Source organism: Phyllostomus hastatus, unplaced genomic scaffold (assembly GCF_019186645.2).
Source record: "Phyllostomus hastatus isolate PE091 unplaced genomic scaffold, TTU_PhHast_1.1 phas_contig_150, whole genome shotgun sequence".
Classification (NCBI taxonomy): domain Eukaryota; kingdom Metazoa; phylum Chordata; class Mammalia; order Chiroptera; family Phyllostomidae; genus Phyllostomus; species Phyllostomus hastatus.
Window position 1 is genome coordinate 26,770,621 of NW_025333611.1, and position 22,136 is coordinate 26,792,756.

The window sequence follows — 22,136 nt, forward strand, 5'->3', positions numbered from 1 at the left end:
TTGGAGTTAGGTGAGACACAGCCAGTGTTCTCCCCGACTGCCTGTAATCCCCTCCCTCTTTGTCTTGTTCCCTCCCTGCTCCTGTGGGGTCTGGTTCTAGTTTCAGGAAAAAGCCAGGCTTTTGAGGAATCAGGAGCATAAAAGCCGTTGATACTAAAATTTCTGAAAACCTGGAAGCTGAAATTGAGAAGTAAAGAGTATTTTAATCACTATGAATATATTCTACCTTTTTTAACCTCTTTTTTTCCTTAAACAAAGTTTTTAGAATCAAGGAACCGTTTTTAAGGAAGTAAAAGAATTACTGAAGGAAAAGAGAATTATTGAGACCAGTATTTTAATGATTTTCACCACCAGTCACAGGATAACTGGGTGAATCACTGTTCTTCCAACTCCGAGTCTTACTTCCATTCATTATTAAACCTTGATATGAATGGCAGTCTTAAATTTTAGAGTTGGAAGGGACTTTAAATGTCATCAAGCCCAAACACCCACTCAGTGCAGCAATCCTTACAGTCGTAGGTTGGAAACATCAAGGGGCTGAGGGGTGGAAATTGGATAAATGAATGGAGGAAGAGAAGCATAAATTTTGGATTCTACATTTCCTTTAGTAAATTTCAGGATCTTGGAATAGCTAGAGTAGTAGAAAGGATATAAGAGGGACAGATACTCTAGAAGCTATGAAACTGAGAGGAAGAAAAATTGAAAAAACTGGTTCTCTATGTGAAAGCATTCTTACATGGAAGATGGGAAATTCCATCCTTGGTGGTGATTATAAGTGGTCCGTAGGCAGTAGCTACTTTGGCATTAAGAACATTTTTTTTTCCTTACTGATTTGAGAAGGTAGGGGAAGGGGGGTGGGGAGAGAGAGAGATACTAAATATGCATTCATTGGTTGATTCTTGTATGTGCCCTGACTAGGGATGGAACTTGCAACTTTGGCATATCAGGATAATGCTTTAACCAACTGAGCTACCTGGCCAGAGGTACTTGGGCATTTTGTTAGGGTAGCAGGTAAGTAGCAGATACAGGTAGAATTTATGATGTCCTGAATTATTTTCTGGATTTCTGATTATATGACTTACTTCCTGTTTTAGGAATAGGATTTGCATTTTCTTTTAAGATTTAACATATTTGATGGACCCAACAGAGGGTGATTTATAAACCTTTTATCCTAAAGGTCACAGAAAAACAAGGAGCCTGCCTTTTTCTTTCTTTTTTTTGTTTTTTAAGAACTTGAGGATCAAAAAGAGAGATAATCTTCATTTCTTTCCCTTCCCCCACCCCCAGTAGCTCACACTTTATTCAGGGGTCTTTACTTTTTTTTGTGCCATAGATTCTTTGGATATCACACCCTCCCCCCCATTTTATTCTGCAGCTTTAGTGATGTATAATGAACATAAATAAACTGCATGTGTTTAGTGCACAATTTGTGAAACCATTACCGCAGTAAAGATAATGAATATATCCAGTACCCTCAAAGGTTTCCTCCTCTCCTGGCTGGGTGACTCAGTTAATTGGAGCATTGTCCCCTACATCAAAAGGTTGTGGGTCCGATATCTGGTCAGCGCATATACCTAGGTGGCAGGTTCCATCACTGGTTGGGGTGCATGCGGGAGGCAGTTGATCAGTTGTTTCACTTTCTCTATTTCTGTCCCTCATTTCCTCTCTCTCTAAAATCAATAAAAACGTATCCTCAGGTGAGGATTAAAACAAAAGTTTTCCTCTGCCTTTTTGTAATCTCTCCTCCCCTTTCCCTGTTTTCCCATCCCTAGGTAACCACTGATTTGCTTTCTATAACTATAGGTTGGTTTGTATTTTTTAGAAGTTTATATAAGTGGAATCATACAATATGACCCCTTTTTTTCTGGCTTCTTTCAGCATAATGTATGTTGTTACATTTGTTAATAGCTTATCCTTTTTTGTTGCTGAATAGTGTTACATTGTATGGATTTATCATAATTTGTTTATTTACCTGTTGGTAGGCATTTGGGTTGTTTCCAGATTTTTTTCTTTTATTTTTGCTGTGCACACTCAGGCACCAGTTTTTGTCTGGACATAGGCCTCCATTTTTCTTTTGTAAATAAATACCTAGGAGTGGAATGACTAGGTTATATGGCAGGGCTATTTTTAACTTTTTAAAGAAATTGCCTGTTTTCCAAAGTGGTTGTAACATTGTACATTCTCGGAAGCAATATATGAGTTACAGTTTCTTGAATACTATTGGTGTGAACAGTCTTAAATTTTAGCCATCCTAGTGGGTAAATAGTGGTCTCTCAGTATGACTCTAATTTGCATTTCCCTAATGATGTTGAGCCATTGTTTGTGTGTGTATTGGCTATCTGTATATCGTCCCTGAAGTCTCTGTTCCAAATTTTTGCCCATTTCATGGATACATGGAACAGAGGGGAGGGAGAAGGACCTTTCAGATTCCATTTATCCTGGAAGCATTTTCCTCTTACGTGGCGTTGGAAGACTTTCGTTTTTCTGTACTTGGTGTGCTACAGGTTGTATAATGCCAGTCTTTCTCTATCTGTAAATATTAATGAATGTTTAGCTTTTCATATAGGAAAATCAACTAATTCTAGACTAGAAGGACAGGGAGTAATAATGGTAATAACAGTAACAGTAATGATAACAACCATTGCATATTGCTATGGACCTGGCACTGTGCTAAAGAGCTTTAGATTCATCTTATTACTCTCTACATCAGCCTTAGAAAATAGGGCACTGGTGTTACTCCCATTTTATATGTAATTAAGTAGAAACTCATTGAGATCAAGCAACTTGCTTTAGGTCATAGAATAGGATTCAAACCTAGATCTAGCTGATTAAAAAAAAACTCCCGTGGTCTTATTCACCATGTTGTACTGACAGTTTACAGGTTTCCACTTTTTGCACTTCCTGTAGAAAAGAGTGTTCTCTGCTAGGAATTTCTTAGACAATTTTGATGGTATTTTCTTCGGAGGCCTTTGACAATTTCAGTCCATTAAAAAAAAACTAAACTCTCTTTCAGTTCACTTGGTGGGAAAGAAAGATTGGGTCTAGATCACAGGTGGCAAACACAAGGCCCGAGGGCCGAATCTGGCCCTCTACCTTGTTTCATCTGGTCTGGCACCGTGTTTCTACCCGTGGGCAGCAGCGCAGGGCTCTCACTTAACTGTTAAGGAGCAGTTATACTTATACAGTCCTAAAGTTACATTCCGCCCTTTGAGGCAACGCCAAGGCTGATGTGGCCCCCCGTGGAAATGAGTTTGACACCCCTGGTCTGGATGTACAAAGTGCAGTGGCTAAATGCCTAACTGCTTTTTGCTTTAGTAATTTAGACTTTGAAACCATTGCAAGAACCTTCATTAAACCTTTCTTATCTTAGGCATGAGAGAGCAGCTGTTACAGTACATCAAAAGCCTATCTTTTCCCTGACTCATGAGTTACTAAGAAGTTGTCTAAATTATTATTTTTTGAAAGGTAACCTTATCTCCTTTGTAAGTAGAGCAGTTCTAACATTACCTGTCAGGAATTTTAGTTGTTTAAATTGCTGAGGGCAGCAAGTAGTGTTGGCAAAGCAGTGGGAGGAGGAGGAAGTTGTTGTTCGACTATCTCTATAGTTGTCTTTTCTCTATTTTAGAGTTGGCATGTGGCATTCTTGAAGACCTCTCTTGGTGGCCCTGACACGTGCCTGTAAGGATTACAAATGGCTAACTCTGGAAGAGTCTCTTCTGAGTTTGGGGACTGCAGAAGTTTGCTCTGTAGATCTGGCAGTTATTTGCCTATGGTCAATTATTAACATTACCAGAGATCCAGGTAGGAAAGAGCAGAGAATAGTTTCTCTTGTTTGTCTGAATTTACATAAATTTACCCTAGATCCAAAAGGCTGAAGATCAAGAAGTCACACAGTTGTCCTATCAGGTTCAGCCCTTGCTTTTTAAAAGATTGTAAATCTCAGCCAGGGTTGTAGAATGGGTAGGAAAAGCTCTAAGGCCCTGAGCATAGATTTTAAAAGCTGTAGAAATTAAGGGAAGTGAAGGAATTAAGTGGAAAAATTACTGGACTGAGAATCTAGAAGACCTAGGTTTCAGAATCTTAGACTGCTGGAGGTGAGAAGGGTGCTAAAAATGATTTAATTCAAACATTTTATTTTATTTTAAGGTTTTTTATTTTTTTAGGGTGAGGCGAAGGAAGGGAGAAAGAGATGGAGAGAAACAGTAATGTGTGGTTGCCTCTTGTGCTCCTGCTACTGGGGACCTGTCCCGCACCCCGGGCATGTGCCCTGACTGGGAATTGAACCAGTGACCCTTTGGTTTGCAGGCCAGTGCTCAATTCACTGAGCCACACCAGCCAGGTCCATACCCTTTATTTTATAGATTAGGAAATATGGGCCTAGAGAAGTGATCTGTCCAAGTTTACAGTTTGACCTAGGACTAGAACCCTTACCTCCCACTCCACTGCAATATTCTTTCCACATACAAGGGTGGATTCCGTAAAAAAAATGGAATATATATATAAAAAATTGTGTATTTATTTTTACATGTTTAAACTTCAGTTACCTTCAGAGTACTTACCACTTGTTGTAATATACCTATCATGACTTTCTTTTTCCACTGCTCAGAACAGTTTTTGAACTCGTCAATTTTGATTCCTTTTAGTGCTTCTGCCATTTTTTTGTTTCACCTCTTCCACAGCAGCACACCATTTTCCTTTGAGGACTTCTTTTATCCCAGGAAACAAAAACAGTTGCTGGGGGCAAGATCAGGTAAATAGGGAGGGTGGGGCATGGAGGTCATGCTGTTTGGTCAAAAACTGCTCAACATCCAGCACAGTGTGAACAAGTGAGTTTGCAAATTACCCATGGTGAAACAGGCAAATGCATTAAGAGTCTTCAAAACAAATTCACTGAAGCCAAACTCATCCTCTCACAACAATGCCAGCTGGTACATTGACTACAAAGGAGTCTCTAGAATACTAGAATACTCACCTAGCAGGGGAAGCCTGTACTACAAGGGACCCACCTCCCAGAAGATAATTCCATTTTTTAGGGTCCTCCCTTGTATTGTGCTTAGTCTGATTTTGCTGCTAATTAACCATGTAAACTCTGGGTAAAACACTCCACTTTTCTTGGTCTTTTTCTGTAAAGTTAGAGCATTGTGGGCAATGCTCATTAGCTTCATTGAAGATGGGGAATATGACAGGTCCTGGAAGGATATCAAAAGATTGGTAGAGGCTCAGTGGGTTGGGCATCTTCCCACAGAGTGAAAGGTCACTGGTTGATTCCCGTCAGGGCACATGCCTGGGTTGTGAGTTTGGTCTCCGGTCAGTCCCTTGTTGGGGCATGTATGAGAGGCAGTTGATAGATGTTTCTCTTCCTCTCTTCCACAGTCTCTAAAACAAATAAATAAATAATTGAGAAGATTGGTAGAGAAGAGGAGAGGGATTTTATGGGGTGGGGAGCAGTGTGGACAGAGGCTAGGGGTTTGAGTGTGTGGTAGTAGTGAAGAGAAATGACCCAGATACAGCAGTCAAGAGGATGAGTGGGAGATAAGTCATTTAAGGAAGGTGAAGCCACTTTGTAGAGATTATTTTAGTCCTAGGAAGGGATGTTAGGTTCTCTTTTGTAGAAACCTGCAGAAAAGCAGGCTGGTTATTGGCGTTTTGTAGCAAGTCATGATGAACGTTAATGCAATTTTTGGCCATGTGACCATGTCATGGTGACAGTTAGTAAATCAGCATATCCAAGAATAGATTAGTGTTAAGGTTCCGGCAGGTCATTTCTCCTACCTAGATGGAGTTTAGAGAGTTAAGTTTGTTTAATTTCCAGCCCTTATTCATTTTAATACATCCCTCTCTTCAGACTGTCAGAGATTAGGTTTGAGAAGATGTGACTCTTCACCTAGCCAAACTGGGCTCAGTTGGGAAATTCCACTGTGGGAACAATCTGAGACTTATCTTTGGGTCCTGTTATTTGTTCTGAAAATCTTCTGGTACAGTGCAGTACAGGTTTTGAGAGCATGTTTGTTTGAAGTGTCCTTAGTCTTTGGTGAATGCAAAATAAATTATACAGAGGGAGGGAGGGGAAGAGAGCAAAAATGAATCAATCTTTTTTGGGGAGGTGGGTCTTACCTAGCTTGCAAGGTGTTTAAGAGCAGGATGATATTTAGCTTGTGGTAGCAATATTCTTTTATGTATTTTAGTTTTAATGTTAGTCTTGGGAATCTTGAGATTATTTTCAAGGCTCTCTGTTTCTACAGTCTAATGTAGGAGATTGACAGTTTTGAAAACATTAGTCCTCTCACCAAGGTAACTATGAGGCAAAGAGAACCACTAATGTAACCATACCCGACCAGAAGAACTCTTTTGAGAAAAGATTACTGTTTTTCTCTAGAGATAGTATCTTATAGTTTTTGTCTGTATTTAATGAAGGAACATATTTATAGGGTTAGAAATTGCTACCTTAATTTTCGGAGTACAGGGCTGCCAACTTTTATCATTATAAATGAGAGCAGTATTTGACTCGGTGCTCTAGGGGTTGTTAACATACATTTAAAGTGAATGATTGCTGTCTCCATATTATATGACTCTATTAGTATCACAGTGTTCCATGGTTACAGGAAGGTTTATATAGAGTGTTAAACACAGAAGACAAGGCTGAGTCTTCACGTCCTCAGGACCAAAAAATGCTGGTGGCAATGGGAGCGCCCTATTTTTTTTTTCTTAAACTCATATACACCTATCCATAGCTATGGAGTTGCTTTAGTTCCTTCATTTGGCCATAGAAGCAAAGTAGTTTTGGACTGTTCTAAAACTATTTCATCATGCTTGCATGGGGTCTCCAGAGATAGTTTTAGTTTTGAGAGTTTTTATGAAGGCTCCTAGGCATAGAGGTTTCTAGTGACTTTTTAATTCTTGTATTTTAAAGAGATGGGAGTTGGCCTTAGTTGGCAGCTCTTCGTATCCGCCAGGGCTCGTTCGTTGCTTCTAGGCCCATGGGTGACGTCTGTTTCCTGTGATTGAAACCACAAGAAGAAGTGGTGGGGAGCCGCTGTAGGATATGCACTATCGGGCAAGCAGCAGGCATTGGGCTGCCCTCAAAAAGGGCAGCAGTCACCAAGCCCAGTCTTTTAGGACCTTTGAAGAGACCCTAGAAATGATGTAACCCAGCTCCTCATCTTAAAATGAGGAGGACTCTGAGGCCTAGAGGTATTCCATTGCTCAAGATCGTGTAATTAGGTGAACTAGCTTTTAGACTCTACTAACTATTCATTATTCTTTCTCACGTTGCATTGTCACCCCTAAATTTTGTAACTGTGCCCTGCCAGAATGTTTTCTTAAACAAAGTACTGCTGGAGAAAAGTAAATTGGTGGGCATTTTGAATATGGGAATTGGATGATGTTGCTTTGCTTTTAGATGCCGTGTTAATGATTTTTTTATGCTTTTTTTTAAAAAGAGACATATATACACAGATTTTCAAAATAAGAATATCTAAGGATTTCAAATTTCTGTTTTTCATATTCATTTCACTTAGTATTTGAATATTCCTGTCATTATCTTTATGCACAGATACTTTTACAATATTAAAGTCATAGTTTACACACTTTCTGCTGTTAAAGTAGTATGCCAAACATTTTTCAGCTTTCTAATCTTTAAAAATAGTTACTTCTGTTTGAAACAGAAATGTATTTTTATTACAAAAGTGATCACATTTTTCTAAGAAACTATAAATATGTATAAAAATATAGTAAACCAATCCCTTATCTTGTTTTCCAGAAATTATAATTTTTAAATAGTTAGAACCAAAGAGAAAAATGCATGATACATGGTAGTCTCTTTGGAAACTAAGTACTTTGGTATGCAGTTCTATACGTTTGTGTTAGACATAGTTCCATACAAGTCTGATTGCTAGAAGTGTCAGAAAGATCTTATTTTAACTCTGGGTTATCTTTCTGGTACTGATGGAGGAGTAATGATTTCACCCCATGCTTTCCTCACAGCCCAAGATTTTCTCAAAATAAAATCTTATTCCAGATTTGTAAACGGTCAGAAAATTCTTACTGTGGTTTCATAAAATCAAGTCTGGCTTTTTGAGTAGTAATGTAATTTTTGGATCAGTGAAGCTATTATCAGTAGGCTGTGATTATTTCTGGGTGTTCAGGAATGATGTGAGGAGAGAAAAAAAAGATGTAATCATCATTTAGAAATGAAGGGTTGGAGACTGGGATTTAAACCAAGGTAGCTGCCTACTTGGTGCCTGTATGTAGAAGCTGCATCAGCTGCAGGAACTTCCTGTCTACCAGGCTTTGGGTGTGTCAGATTCATGTCCACCCTTGAGGAAGAGTAGATGTCCTGCTACTGACATCACAACAAACAGGGGAGAAGACAGTTGCTATAGAGATTGTGAAACAGCATTCCTGAGTCACTGTTTCCAAATGAATGGACAACACCCGTTTTTAAAGGAGCAATCACCATCTCTAAACTCAGGCAGTAAAGAGAGAGCACTAGTAAGAAAGTAAAGAACAAGTATCAGTATTTGTGGCTTGAGAAATATGTTGAAACTTTGGAAAAATAGGTTAATATTGGCTAGTTTTCTATATAGGTATTCTAAGGTTTTATCAGAACCTTAGGATGTTTAAAAGTAAGGAGGCTTTGCTTACTGTTCTTTCAACAGATGACAGAATATATGTGCATCTTCTTCCTGACAGCAAAGGAGATGGGTGTGTCAGCCACACCTGTGACACTTGATGAAACTAGGACTTCCAGAATCTGAGCACTTTGTCTACTGACAGCTTGTTTTCCCCAGTGCACGAGTGCTTCATAGTACAAGGGGCTGGCAGTTTGTTTGGAGGGACTTGTAGTGAGAATGAAGTGTTCTCAGCCTGCTTTCCACCTGTTCTGCTGAGCTGGAATAGTGAAACCTGAGTGGACTTTCCTTTTTCTCTCTGCACTATCAGCTATCTGTGATGCAGGCCATGCCAGTGCCAGGGCCTCAAGATGAGCTAAGCTGTGGGCAGAAAGTTCCCCCATGGGACTTGTCTTCTTAGACTACTAGAAGATTATTAAAACATATTTTGGGCCTCTTTGTTAGAGGATTGAATCTTAATATTCATGTAGTTTTTCCCTCATTTTAATTACAGTTGGGAAATATGGTTTATTGGAAAACACTCTCACAAACAGTTTTAGACAGTTGTGAGGAAATTGAGTTTGTTGCCTTTAATTTATAAGGAAGTTGTTTCATATTATCAGTGAATTATTGAAACAGGAAATGGATTAGTTACCTAATGCTCTTAATGTGGCATTTCTCACTTGTGTTTGACAAGCAATTTTTCAGGGCTGCTTAGTGGTACAGGAAAAAGATACTGATTCTGGAAGACAGGGGCTGATTGAAAGAACTCTTTTAATTAGGAATGGAGGTTTTAGACCCTAATGTGTTCTCTTTGTTGTCTCCTGTGTGAATTCTAGCGAATTTAACGAGCCAATACTGAGTTTAGCTATGCGGCTGCCGAGGTGGCATGGAACTCAATGGATGAGCTGCCGGACTCTTATTCTATTAGCACTTTTTGCTTCTGATCACGGAGAACATGAGTGTGCTATCCCCCTTCCTGGGGACTGCTGGACAATCTTCAGTTTTCCTTCAGTCATCAGTCATTTTGTGTTTCTCTCTTACACTTCCTTTCCTTGACATACTCGTTTTCTTTTATTTTCTTTTCTGAAGTGGCTGCTTCAGTTGTATACAACTCCTGTTTAGGCTGTTGGCAACAGTAAGTAGTGATGTCAGGATCTATTTTGTTTCTCTGTAAATGGTAGATGAGCTGTTGACTCATTCCATGTAATCCTTGGGCCATTCTTTGAAAATGGAAGGGAATGTTCTCTACATTTGAAAGTATCCATTACATCCTTCTCTGTAGTTGTAACTGACTTCTGCATAAGGGAATTGCAGGGAGACCAGCAAGTTTCATTGGTTTCATCCTCATATATTATTTATCTTTTACAAAGCACTTTGCAAAACAAAGTACTTTACAGCCATTTTATTATTTATTCTCTAGTCCTGTTTACACTAGTCCTATGAGACAACATGGTCCTGAAGACAAGAAGACTGAAACTGTAGTAGGTAAAGAAAAGCTTACCCTGCTCTTGCTGTCCTTTAGTAGCATGGTAGCATATTTTGTGGCAAAGCTGAAATAGGATGCATTAGAAATTGAATTTAAGTCCGTGTTATGACCCTATGTTGCCTCACTGCCCTAAGGAACTGAGTGTCAGTTTTGTGATAGAATACGTAAATGAATAGAGCCCGACCCTGCTCTCTATTCCCTATGATTCTGGATGACAGGTACCTTACCTGTGCTTCTTGGGTAGGTAGGTTAGGATTTGGAAGAAAATTGTTGTGGGCTGTGGTAACACTTTCCGTTTTAACCATAAATAGCCTGCATCTTTACTTGGGGTCTGTCGCTTTTCAAAGGAGTTAAAAGACTCCCCAGGTGACATGTGTCCCCTAATTGGGTATTTTCCTCAAGGACAATATCCATGTGGGCTGAAGCACCAGTTGGGGCCCCCTGCTCTCATTCTCAGGGAAAGGCATGACTGGAAGGTTTGGTCTGAAGCTTCCTGAGCTGTCTGTGGCAATCACACTGCACTGTCATAAACCTCGACTGGACCCTTTTTTCCTCAGTTCGCCCAATTTGAATGAGGTAATGAGTGCGTGAATATACAGTGCTTAGGATGGTGCTCCTAAATCTATAGTAATGCTAATTTTAAAAATATTTATTAAACATTGGGTATATCAAATGCACAAGACATGGGTTTTTGCCCTTGAACAACTTACAATCTGGTCCACAGAAACAGTTACGATAAATGGTGTAAAGAAGGGTCTCACATAAAATACTCAGAGCCTAGCTCAGGTAGGTCCTCTAGTTCATTTTGCCATATGATTGACTATGGCTCAGTGTATAATTTATAGATGCGGAGTAGCCTTTTCCTTCTTCCATGTTTTTGGAGTGCAGCGTCAGTCACCTAGTTAAGTCGCCAGGTGTGTATTTATTTGGTAGGAAGTCTTTCTGTAGTAATAACAGCACAGTTGCTTTTACAGAATGAACTTTAACCACTTCATTTTATGATCTTAAGAGATATGCCTGGTTTTGTTTTGTTTTTTAATAGGGAAACTGAAATATGAATAATTAAAATGATTGCTCAAGCCCTGACCTGTGTGGCTCAGTTGGTTGGGAATTGTCCCCCCAAGTGAAAGGTCACTGGTTTGATTCCTGGTCAGGGCACGTGCCTAGGTTGTAGGTTCGGGTCCCCGGTTGGGGCATGTGTGAGAGGCAGCTGATCATCGTTTCTCTCTCACATCATTGTTTCTCTCCCTTTTTTTCTCCCTCCTTTACCCTCTCTCTAAAATATATGCATACATACATAAAGTGATTTGCTCAAAATCATACATGCAGTTTTTTAAGATGCCAGAAATTAAGGGAAAAAAGAGGAGTCATAGTCTTTTTAGCCAGACTTCTAGATAAATTTTAGATTTTTGTCAATTTGCTTAATGTATTCATTTCCTACTATTATGTGACAAACTCAGCAGCTTAAAACAAAACCCATTTATTGGTTTGCAGTTCCATTGATCAGAAGTGCAGCATGAACAGCATGGCTGGGTTCACAGCATCACAGAGCCCTTCTCATGTGCAGGCTCTGGGGGGAGATCGGCTTCCAGATCATTCAGGGTGCTGGCAGAATGCAGTTCCTCGCAGTTATAGGGCTGAGGTCCCGGCCTCTGTACCGCCTCTCTGCTCCTACAGGCTGCCTGCAGTCTTTGACATTTGGCCTCCTTCATGTTCTAACCAGCATTGGCACACTGCTGGTTCCTGGTGTCTCTCATGTGATTGGGTCAAGTGCACACGATAATTTTCCCTTTCTTAAAAGTCAGTTGTGCCAAATAACTAATCACAGAAGTGATACCCTGTCGTATTTTCAATCCTGGTAATTATACAGGGTGTGTACATCAGGCTGGGAATCTTGGGAGATGTCTTAGAAGTCTGCCTACCACATTGAGCATTTCCCTCGCCCTGCTAGCCCATTAGCCAGGGTGGGTGTCAGCAGGGGAAGAGGATGGGATTGAGTGTTCTGAGGCAGTGAGTGAATTGCATTTTGATTATAGGTATTATAAGGTGCCGGGATTCTGGGCCTTCCAGAACCATCACAGAGCAGGGGCCAGGTAGCATTCATTCGTGGTATTCTGGTGGTAGTCACTTAGCCAAGAGCTCAGGTGTCATTGTAGTTGTCCTGTATAAGTTAGCCTGAACAGAATCTTAGAAAATACTGAGATACAGGCTTGCAGTTGTAGGCTTCTGTTACCCATGTGCTAGCCACATGGCTTATGGGATTTTGTCCCTAATTAACTGTTCTTATGAAGCATAGTAGTAGGAGTTAGAAACTCTTTTTGCTATGTGATGTGTTCCATATTCAGAATACTATTTAATCATATTCCCTTATTAAATCCCTTCTAACCTCTCTGCTGCTGAGGACACTACCTAATTACCTTTTGTTTGGCTATGTAAGTATCCTGTGCCGAGAGATCGTCCTTAATTGTCTGATAATGTTGTGCTTTTTTTTCTGACTGGAGGGAAAAGTTAAAGATTCAGGGAATTGGATATGGGTGAATTAGCCCCTTGGATGAATTTTCTAATATCCTTGAGTTTATAATAGGTCCAGTTCTTTTATTAGGCAGAGGGAACCTCTGTTCAAAAGACTGCCAAGTTTAGTCCCATTGGCCCAGTTTTTAAAAGTTGAGGTATTAATAGATACACCACCATCACCACTGCAACAAATCCAGCTGTGGAAAGGAAGTTTTACAGTTCATTTGCATTTAATAAGATAATAATCGATCAGGGTATGTTTCAAACTCATTCAATCATTTTACTTTAATTTGTTAGACCTCACAGGGAGTAGTTTGGGATCTTTTGACTTTTTGTTTTTGTTTTCTTATAGAAACCAAACTGTAAAGTACCTAGGAGGTTTCTTATTTCCTGTAGATGGTAAGCAAAAGATATATCTCACCACATATTACATTAGGATGTGGTGACTGAATTAGAGCTTTGAATTACTCTTTGGAAGCTGAGTTGAGGGAACAGCTTTTTATTTTAATGTTGATTGATGGTCTTTTTGCAGAGCATACCAAGCCAAGCATATTTATTTTTGATACAGTGTACCTTTGAGTAATTTGATAAACATATGATTTGAAAATACTGAGAATCTTTTGGAGAAGATAAAGCTCATTCTAATAAATGCAATTTTGTTAAGGTCTTTTCTTGCATGCAACTAATGACCTTTAGAAATTTATTTACTCATTTAATTCTATTGAATAAAAAATTCCTATGGAATAAATGTTGTTCTACCCCTTTTAAAAATAATATATGCTTCTACCAATAATTGTTTGCATATAAATGAAAAACTATTATAAAAGCTGAGTAGCAAGGAAACACCTATACTTTGTGTGTAACCGACAGCATTGCCACTCTTAGATGGAGGCACCCCGAGAAGATACACTGAATACTGTCTTGGAGTCACACTCGGACTTCAGATTCTCGAAGTATTCACAAGGGTCCCTTCTGAGGATATCAGCGGGTCACAGGGATTTGGGAACGTAGTGCTCACCACAGCTGAGCATCTGACAAGGCTGCTGTGAGAGCCGTGTAATGGACGTCCAACAGGAATATGGCCAGGGGAATACGTGGCTCTGCATTTTCCGCTCCTTAGCTTACCTTGGCCAGCCTTCAGCGCTCCTGAATAAGTCCGAGTAGAAAAATTCTGTGGGGTGGATTGAGTGTACTCGACAGTGCAGGCTGTAGAGCTAGGATGGGAAGAGACTATTGGGTTGGCCAAAAAGTCCGCTAAGTTTTTTCCATAAAATAAAAGACACATTTTTCATTTTCACCAATAACTATTGATTTGGATATTTTGAGTATGTTGGCTATCTCCCATGTGGTATAATGTCGATAGTTCTCAATGTCTCGATTTGATTGCTATCAACTTCAACTGGCCAACCCAGCTGTGGAGCATCGTCCAGCGAGACATCTCCAGCATGAAACTTTGCAAACCACTTTTGACATGTTTGATCAGTCACAGTACCTTCTCGTACATTGGACAAATCTTTTTTTGTGTGTTTCAGTTACATTTTTACCTTTCTTAAAGTAATAAAGCATAATATGCCGAACATGTTGCTTATTTTTTTCCATCTTTGATATTAAAACAGCTATGCAAAAATTCACCAATTTGGACTTTTTAAAAAATGCACATTGATATGCACACCAAAAATGCACAGCTGTCACAATGCAATCTAACAAAATTGTTTCGAATGAAGTTGAGGACAACTAAGCACTACTAGAGCCATCTTACGTAAAAAACCAAAGGAACTTTTTGGCCAACCCGATATTAATATATGTTCAGACAAGCCAAGAATCTGGGTCATGCTCAGCAGGTACTGTCAGTTTAAAAAGCCAGAACAAAAGTGATTGATAGCGGTGACAATCTTTGAGGGTCTGGCTAAGTTGCACGGTTTCATCCCAGTGTGCTCTCTGGCGTAGAGCAGTCGTCTGGAATCTTCGTCCTAGGGATTTGTGTTCCCTCTTCCACGTGTGTGTTCCCCTGTTTCCTGTACCACAGGTCTTCCACTTTCTTGGGTTGCTCCCTCATTTTGGTGGACCATGTACTTAAAATAGCTTCCTGAAGTACAGGGAGATAAATTTTTTGAAAGCTTGACTGTTCAAAAATGTCTATTCTGAACTCACATTTGATGGATATTTTGGTTGGGTACATAGAATTCTAGGTTGGGAATTATTTTTCTTTAAATTTTAAACGCTTTGTTCCATTGTCATCTAGCTTTTAGTATATATTGTGTAAAAAAATCCAAAGCTTGCTTGATTTCTTTATATATGACCATTTTTCCTCTTGTCTGTTGAATCTTGTAAATTTTCTTTGTACTCCCAGGGCTTTGAAATGTCGCATGATATGCCTTTGTGTGATCTGTTTTTGTCCTTTGCACTAGACACTCATCCTTCAGTACTAGGAAATATTCTTGAATTATTTCTTTGATAATTTGTCCTCTGTTTTCTCCTATTATTTGGGTATTGTACCTCCCAAACTGATCTTCCAATTAATTGTCTTTTCTCTTATTTTTCCATCTCTGTGTTTTTGCTCTACTTTTTAGGAGATTCCTCAGTTCGTTCTTCATGTCCTTCTATCGAGCTTTTTCTTGAGTTTCTGTTCTCATATTTTCATCTTCTAAGAGTTCTTTTTCCTCTGAATGTTTGTTTTTAAAATGGTATGTTTTCTCTTGTGGATATTAATGCTTTTTTTTTTAATCTTCTTCTTGCATGTATCTATTTAAGTTGCTTTTTCTTTTTCCTCTTATATTAGTAGCTTTTCTCAAATATCTGATAGCCCTGAGTTTTATCTGCTAGTGTTTAAGAATGAGGGACTAAAAGTTTGATGGGAAGCTCTGGGTGGCTGTGGCTTGGTGGCGGTGTGCTTTACTGCAGGACGTCCGGGCCCTTAGAGTGTAAAGTGAATCACATATGTGCTTATGTATCTTCCAGTAGCTACAGAGAAAGGCAGAAAAGAAACGTGAGATTAATTTTAATACTACAGTTTCTTTAATTAAAAATATCTAAAATAGATACTTCAATATGTAGGAAATATAAAAATTACTGTGATATTTTACATTCTGTTTTTATATTAAGTTATACTCCAATGTTCATCTTACATTTATAGCACACCTCAACTCGGATGCTAAATTTTCATTAAAAACTTGATGTGTATTTAGACTTCATAAAATTTACAAGTGAAAAGTAGGTTCATGTACCAAGGGTGTTCCAAATATACCTGTTTAACAGTAATAATAAATTATTAGTTTTTAAATTTAAATTTTGTTAAAATTAAATAAAATTAGAAATTCCTTCCTCGGTTGCACTAGACACATGAGAAGTGCTCGGTAAGCTGGACCGCAGAGCTCTAGGGTGATCTGCTGAGACTGTGTCAGTAGTGTTAGGTCATTTTTCAGTTCTCCAGAGGAGACTTTTCCAACCTTCTGCCTCCAGGGTGTAAGGGCCAGACAGCCGGGATTTTGAGAAACTAGAAGGGAGAAGGTGCTGGGTGTCTCAGCATGTAGTATGCATAGACTAACTTAGTCTTTCTTTATTGTATAGGATCCCTACCTACAACTGTGCCTGATATCACCCAATCTAGAGACCCTCTGTTTTACCCTCTTCTAAGAATAGCCTTCCAGAGACTTCAGCTGGAGTAAGAGAGGACAATCTCCCAGTGGCGTGTAGGGTTAGGGGCAGGAAAATCTACAGGTCTCCTTCTTAAACAGCTTTCAACCAATCTTATTTTTCACCTACCCCCTCCAACCCCTGTTTCCATAGATACCTGGTACTGCTAATTTATGAGCCTTTTGAGGATCCTTAAGTATACTTTGGATTGGTTATTGGCTTTTCCTACTTCTGGTTTAGGACTCAGCTTCTTACGTCTGCTGAGTTTACCACTAGTCCTTCCCTTTATTTCCCAACTTCAAAATTTGGTTGCACTTTTCTTATTCTTCCCAATCTTGTGGTCTCCATCCTGCCATTGTTGTTTTCTTTCTAAAAATTCCTTTTCTATACATTTAGAAGGGTTTCAAGAAGGGGAGCAATTAGATGTTTTGATTCAGCCTACCATCTTTTACCTGGAAGCTTCTGTTTATCTGTACTTGTGAGCAGAGTTTGCTATTAAAAAGTTTTATTCAGTGTTTGTATTTCCTTTGGTATCTATATGTGTAGTTAAAGGTTTTAGTGATAGTTTTAGTGGAAAACTGCATCGGAGGGACAGGAAAATGAAGTATTTAATGCAGAGAGGCTAGGAGAATAAGGGGCTGGTTTGCGGGCAGAAGAGAGCTGATGGAGAACAGGTCAGTGGTGAGAGTGGAGATACACAGAGGTAGTTTGGAATGACTCGAGTCCTCATTAAAAAGCTTGGAAATCTGAAGCATAAGGCATCAATATAGTTCCAGAAGCATTTGTCTTCCTGGACTCCGCTATTTTTAGTTCTTTTTTGCTTTTCATACTCTAGGAGCCTCTTATTCTGTATTTCAGAGAAACCACAAAACAACTAATAATACGATTTTTAAACACTGTTTGGGAACACATTATACATAGGATCTGTAAGGAAAACACACAGTAGTAAATAAATAAATGTTACACCCTCAAGGTACTATAGCAACAGGTTCCATTTCAATAATTGAATTGGGCTTGCTGTTCTGGTGTTCTATCTGGTTCTGAAACAATTTTGCCTGTCCTGTGATTCTCTTTGCCGGTAGTTGGCTGCCCTCTCTTGGATTAGTTGAGGAAATGCAGCTTCGGTCCTGCATGGATTGTTTTTTTGCTGTCCTTACTCAAATTTAGCCCTAAAACGTGGATAATTTTTAGAAGAATTAAATGCTTTTAATGATGCACCATGGGAAACTGTTTTCTTCCTTCTTATAAAACCATGTTTACTTTTGTATCTGAAGGCAAGCGTTAATAGGCATTAAGTGGGAACAAGACAAGACAAGAATTTGGGGAATGCAAAGATTTAGGCCTTTGGAATATGGAGATGAGTTCCATACCCACCTTGCTTCTAATCATGTGACCTCGATGATTTACTCCACCTGTCTGAGCTTCAGTCTCTTCACTGACACAGTGAAGAGGAGGAATAGATTTTAAGGGCTTCTCCAGGGACTGTCATTTTAGGAAAGCGGCCCCAGATTATGGTATTTGTTCACAGGAGAGGGAATGACTAAGTTTCAGGCTCTGCCTTGAAGGAATTGAGTCTGGAAAGGGATAGAGGAGGCAGACAATCAAAAGACAATTGTTATTCACTTCTAGTGCTATGAGACAGGCAATCACCTATTACTGTGGAAACACCAGGAGCAGTACATATTTAATGAGAAGAGGTGTCATCCTGCAGGGCATCTTGGAGTTGACCTTGACTGCATAATCTAGGCTGAGGGAAGCAGCAGCCTGTGGAAAGTCTGGGGTGGTGAGACAGCATGACCTGTTTGTGAACTGCAGCTAGTTCAAGTTACCCAGAGGAGTTGCCCAGTGGAGGGCCTGTTGAGAGATGAATCAGGGAAAGAAACCAGAAGTGTTATGTGCCATGCTAAGGAATTTGGATTTTGACCTGAGGGCCACGGGGAGCTATTGAAGAGTTTTAAATGGGGAAATAACATGGAGAGTTGACATTTTCGAAAGATTACTCTTGGATCTGTAGTATGGAGAATGGATTTGGTGTGGTGCAGGTGGGACTGAAGGCAGAGAATTCAGGTAGTAGGCCATTGCATTAAATCAAGCAGGAGATAATAATGGCGTGAACTTGGGTAGTAGTAGTGGGGAAGGATGGAAGAGAAATAAGAGTCTGTAGGCAGAAAGAACAGGTTACTGGTTTCCTTGCAGCTGTGAACAATCTGGCTAACACTGATTCATTACATGTAGGTTCTGTCCCCTGTGTTACAGGCATCCAAGAATTGTGTAGGTTTTGCTTGGTTCTCTGGGAACAATTTGTGTTTGGAGTACAGGTGCAAATAACTCTGACCTTGGCAATGGCAACCTAAACTGTACACATTCAACTCATCCTTTTTGTGGCTTGTGTCACTTCTCTGTGCCGGGTGATGCAGGGTGGTGATAAAAGGGACTGTTGGTCTCCTTGAATGTTGCCGTCCCTCCCTCCCTCATCACCCTTCTGCCTTCACTCCCAGTAAGCGGCGCACACCAAGTGACTTGACATCCCATTGCTGCTGAACCGTGGAATTTCTTATGGTTTCTGATCTTACGGTTTCAGGTGATTAGCACTCAGTCGGCAGAAGCTTGACCTCCTCTGGACCATGGAGGGCAAAGTTAAGATTCACATTTTAACTAGATTTAACTGAACTTTGACATGAGGAGCAAGAACATAATGATACAGATTTTTCTTGTTCATAAAAAGGTTAGTAAAACAGCTTTGTGTCAGGGTCAGAAGTGGAGGAAGGTTAGTTAAGGGGTATTCACTGTCTTCTCAGGACATTAGCGAGAAGAATGTGGCTTCAAAATTAGGGTGAAAAAGAATTCCTGCTTTCTTATAGCTGCTCATTCAGACTTTTCTTTCTTGGTAAAGTATAGCATGTATACAGAAGAGAACATAAAACACAGAGAATAATTATAAACCAAACACCCATGTAACCACCATCCATGTCAAGAAATAGAGTATTGTAAGCATCCCGGAAGCCCTCTCGTTTCTTTTCATGGTCACAGCTTTTCACCCATCCCAAGCAACCATGGTTTTGGCATTTGTGGTAATCATTTCTTTTATAATTTTATATCCTAAATAATATAATTTAGTTTTACATGTTGTTAAACTCAATGTAGATTAAGTAATACATTCATTTTTATGTTTGAGTAGTGGTAAGTTCATTCACTTTCTTTGTGTAATTAATCTATTTCCACTGTACCAATGCACCAGTTTATCCGTTCTGCTCTTGATGGCTATTTGAATGGTTCTGTTTCAGATACTATAGTGCTGCTATAAGCATTCTAATTATACCCATCCCACTACATATGTGCAAGTTTCTGCAGGATAGATATATGAAAATCAATCTGTTGAGGTGTGATATGTTAACTTTACTAGATAAAGTTTCCAAAGTGGCCATAGCAATTTGCATTACCACCAACACTGTGTGGGAGCTACTGCCGCTCTGCGACTAGACAGACGTGAAAACTGTTGCCAGTATTGGTGAGTGCGAAACGATATCTCACTGTGGTTTTAGTTTGCATTTCCTTGTTTACCGATAAAGCTGAGCATATTTCATAGGTTTATTGGTCATTGGATTCAGAGTCCTTTCAGATCTTTTTTTTCCCCTTCAAAGAGCTATGTGTTAGTGACCTTAAAACTTTTCCTGCCCCTGACTTAAGAAGTGTGCTAAGGAATAGTTTGGCAGAAATCTTTTAGCTTGTGGGAAGTAACTTAGATCTTTTCAGCTCATTTTCCCTTCTTTTTTCCCCAACCCATCTGGTGTTTGGGAGGTTTCCTGGCATTTCGCTGATCTCTCATTTCTTCCTTCTCCCTCCTTTTTCCTGTTTCCTAGACTCTGAAGCGGCTCATGGCAGATGAGGTAAGGACATATTGTTCAGCATGCGCATGTTCTAGCTCCTTTTCTACACCATGATGGTTACTATTTCCTATAACTCTGATTTTTATATAACTTGTAATGGTGGTATAGATTCTGTTCTTGGATCATCTCAAAGCTTTTTCCTAACTCTTTGCTCTGCGTTTGGCTCATTGCATGCATTTCCCTGGCATAGTCATTGGCTTTCAAGGTTAGGCACTTTCTTTAAACTCCAAGCTGACCTGCAGTCTGGATGCTACTCGTATCACTTGGAGCTCTATGGTCCTTGCAGATATTTACTATTATTTTCAAACAGGCAGAGCTGGTAAGCAGCAGCTTACCAGTGGCTCTTTTTGATTTGAACATCTCTACTTGAGGTTTGAGGAGTGGTTCATGGGCATTTTGTTGGCGGAGATGGCATATGTACCCCTGAAGAACATTGTAGTCTTTGCAAAGGGGATTTTGAAGACTATGTATTGAATGCTTGCTGCCTACATAACACAAGTGCTATGGCATGTACAGAAGAAAAGGAATTTATACATTTACTCTCCATGATTTATATCTATTACAGCCTGTGGTCATATTTACCTCTTGAAGGGCGGGATCCTCCGAGGGCCTGGCCAGATTTCTTACTGGATATCTAGGGGAAACAAAGGGCATTTTATTGGGATGGCTCAGCACATGAGATGCTTTCAGTTCTGCGCTCCTAGAAGTGGCAGGGAAGTTCAAGAACAAAGTTTTCTCTTTATAGAGAGGTCCAAATCTTAATACTCCAGTCTTTTTATTTTTGGATAAAGATGAGAGTAAAGGGTCAGGATACTAAATTAGATATGAAGAAGACTGGTTTCTTCTTTTCATGTCAGAAGAGTCTTGGACTGCCCACAAACCTGAGGAGTCATGCATGTATGAGGTTAGAGGGTTGGCTATTTGATGGGTGGTTTGTTGTGTGTGGGAAGATGGATCGCTGCTAATACTGTTTTCTCTTTCTCAGCTGGAGAGATTTACCAGCATGAGAATTAAGAAGGAGAAGGAGAAGTCCAGTTCTGCTCACAGAAATTCTGCCTTGTATGGGGATGATCCCACAGCACATTCATTGCAAGATATTTCAGATGAGCAAGTTTTAGTACTCTTTGAACAGATGCTGGTAAGTTTCCCACCCTAAAATGTTATTTGTTTCCTTTTTTTAAAAAGATTTTATTTATTTATTTTTAGAGAAAGGAGAAGGGAGGGAAAAAGAGAAGGAGAGAAACATCAGTGTGCTGCCTCTCACGCACTCCCTACTGGGGACCTGGCCCACAGCCCAGGCACATGCCCTGACTGGGAATCAAACCAGCAACTCTCTGGTTTGTAGACGGGTGCTCAATCCACTGAGCCACACCAGCCAGGGCATGTTACTTTCTGATTATGCATTTATGGTCATGGTGGGACCTTTTTTGTGCACAGTCTCCATAACTAGTCCGTAAGTACAAAGAATTCCAGGCTTAACAGGGAACTTCTAATAGCAGTCCCATTAACAAAGAGACTAAATGCACAAGCACCAGCACATAAGATTGAACTCTATGAGTTAGGCTTGGAAATGCCTGATCACTGACCACCTTGTTAATGTCCTTCCACCCAGCAACATTTTAGCCACAAACACATAGGGTGAGTGGATCAGCTCCTGTGGTAGTGTAGAGACTTTGGGTTAGCCAGAGTAGATAAAGTATTAAAACAGTCACGAAGAAGAGGCTGAGGAATGGAAAAGCATCATTTGCCCAAGGTCTTCTGATGCTGTCTGTAACTACTACAAGACCTTTAAAGATTGTGGCTAAAGTCAGTTGAGTCATGATGTATACATGGATGTGGCTTACTTTGCTGTTCTTAGTGAGGAGGACACTCAGTGAATGTCCATGAGTGTAAGTCTTGGAAACTTTTGAGTACATGCTCACAAGGTTTCATGAGACCTGTATATTGCCTAGATATATGATTGCAGATTCAAATAGGGGCTAGTGCAAGCCTAACTTAATTAAA

General features: G+C 39.7%; 1 protein-coding gene across 5 annotated transcripts in view; it reads left to right on the top strand.

The window, feature by feature from the left end:
- DIAPH1 (diaphanous related formin 1) overlaps positions 1-22,136 on the top strand; it is an 86,242-nt gene that overhangs the window by 5,505 nt on the left and 58,601 nt on the right. For 3 of the 5 annotated variants that reach the window (XM_045827434.1, XM_045827444.1, XM_045827423.1), the window contains exons 2-3: positions 20,106-20,132; positions 21,118-21,270. In XM_045827434.1, coding sequence (XP_045683390.1) covers positions 20,106-20,132; positions 21,118-21,270 — 180 coding nt within the window. The remainder of the gene's footprint in view (positions 1-20,105; positions 20,133-21,117; positions 21,271-22,136) is intronic. The other 2 variants (XM_045827403.1, XM_045827412.1) reach the window with 1 other exon arrangement.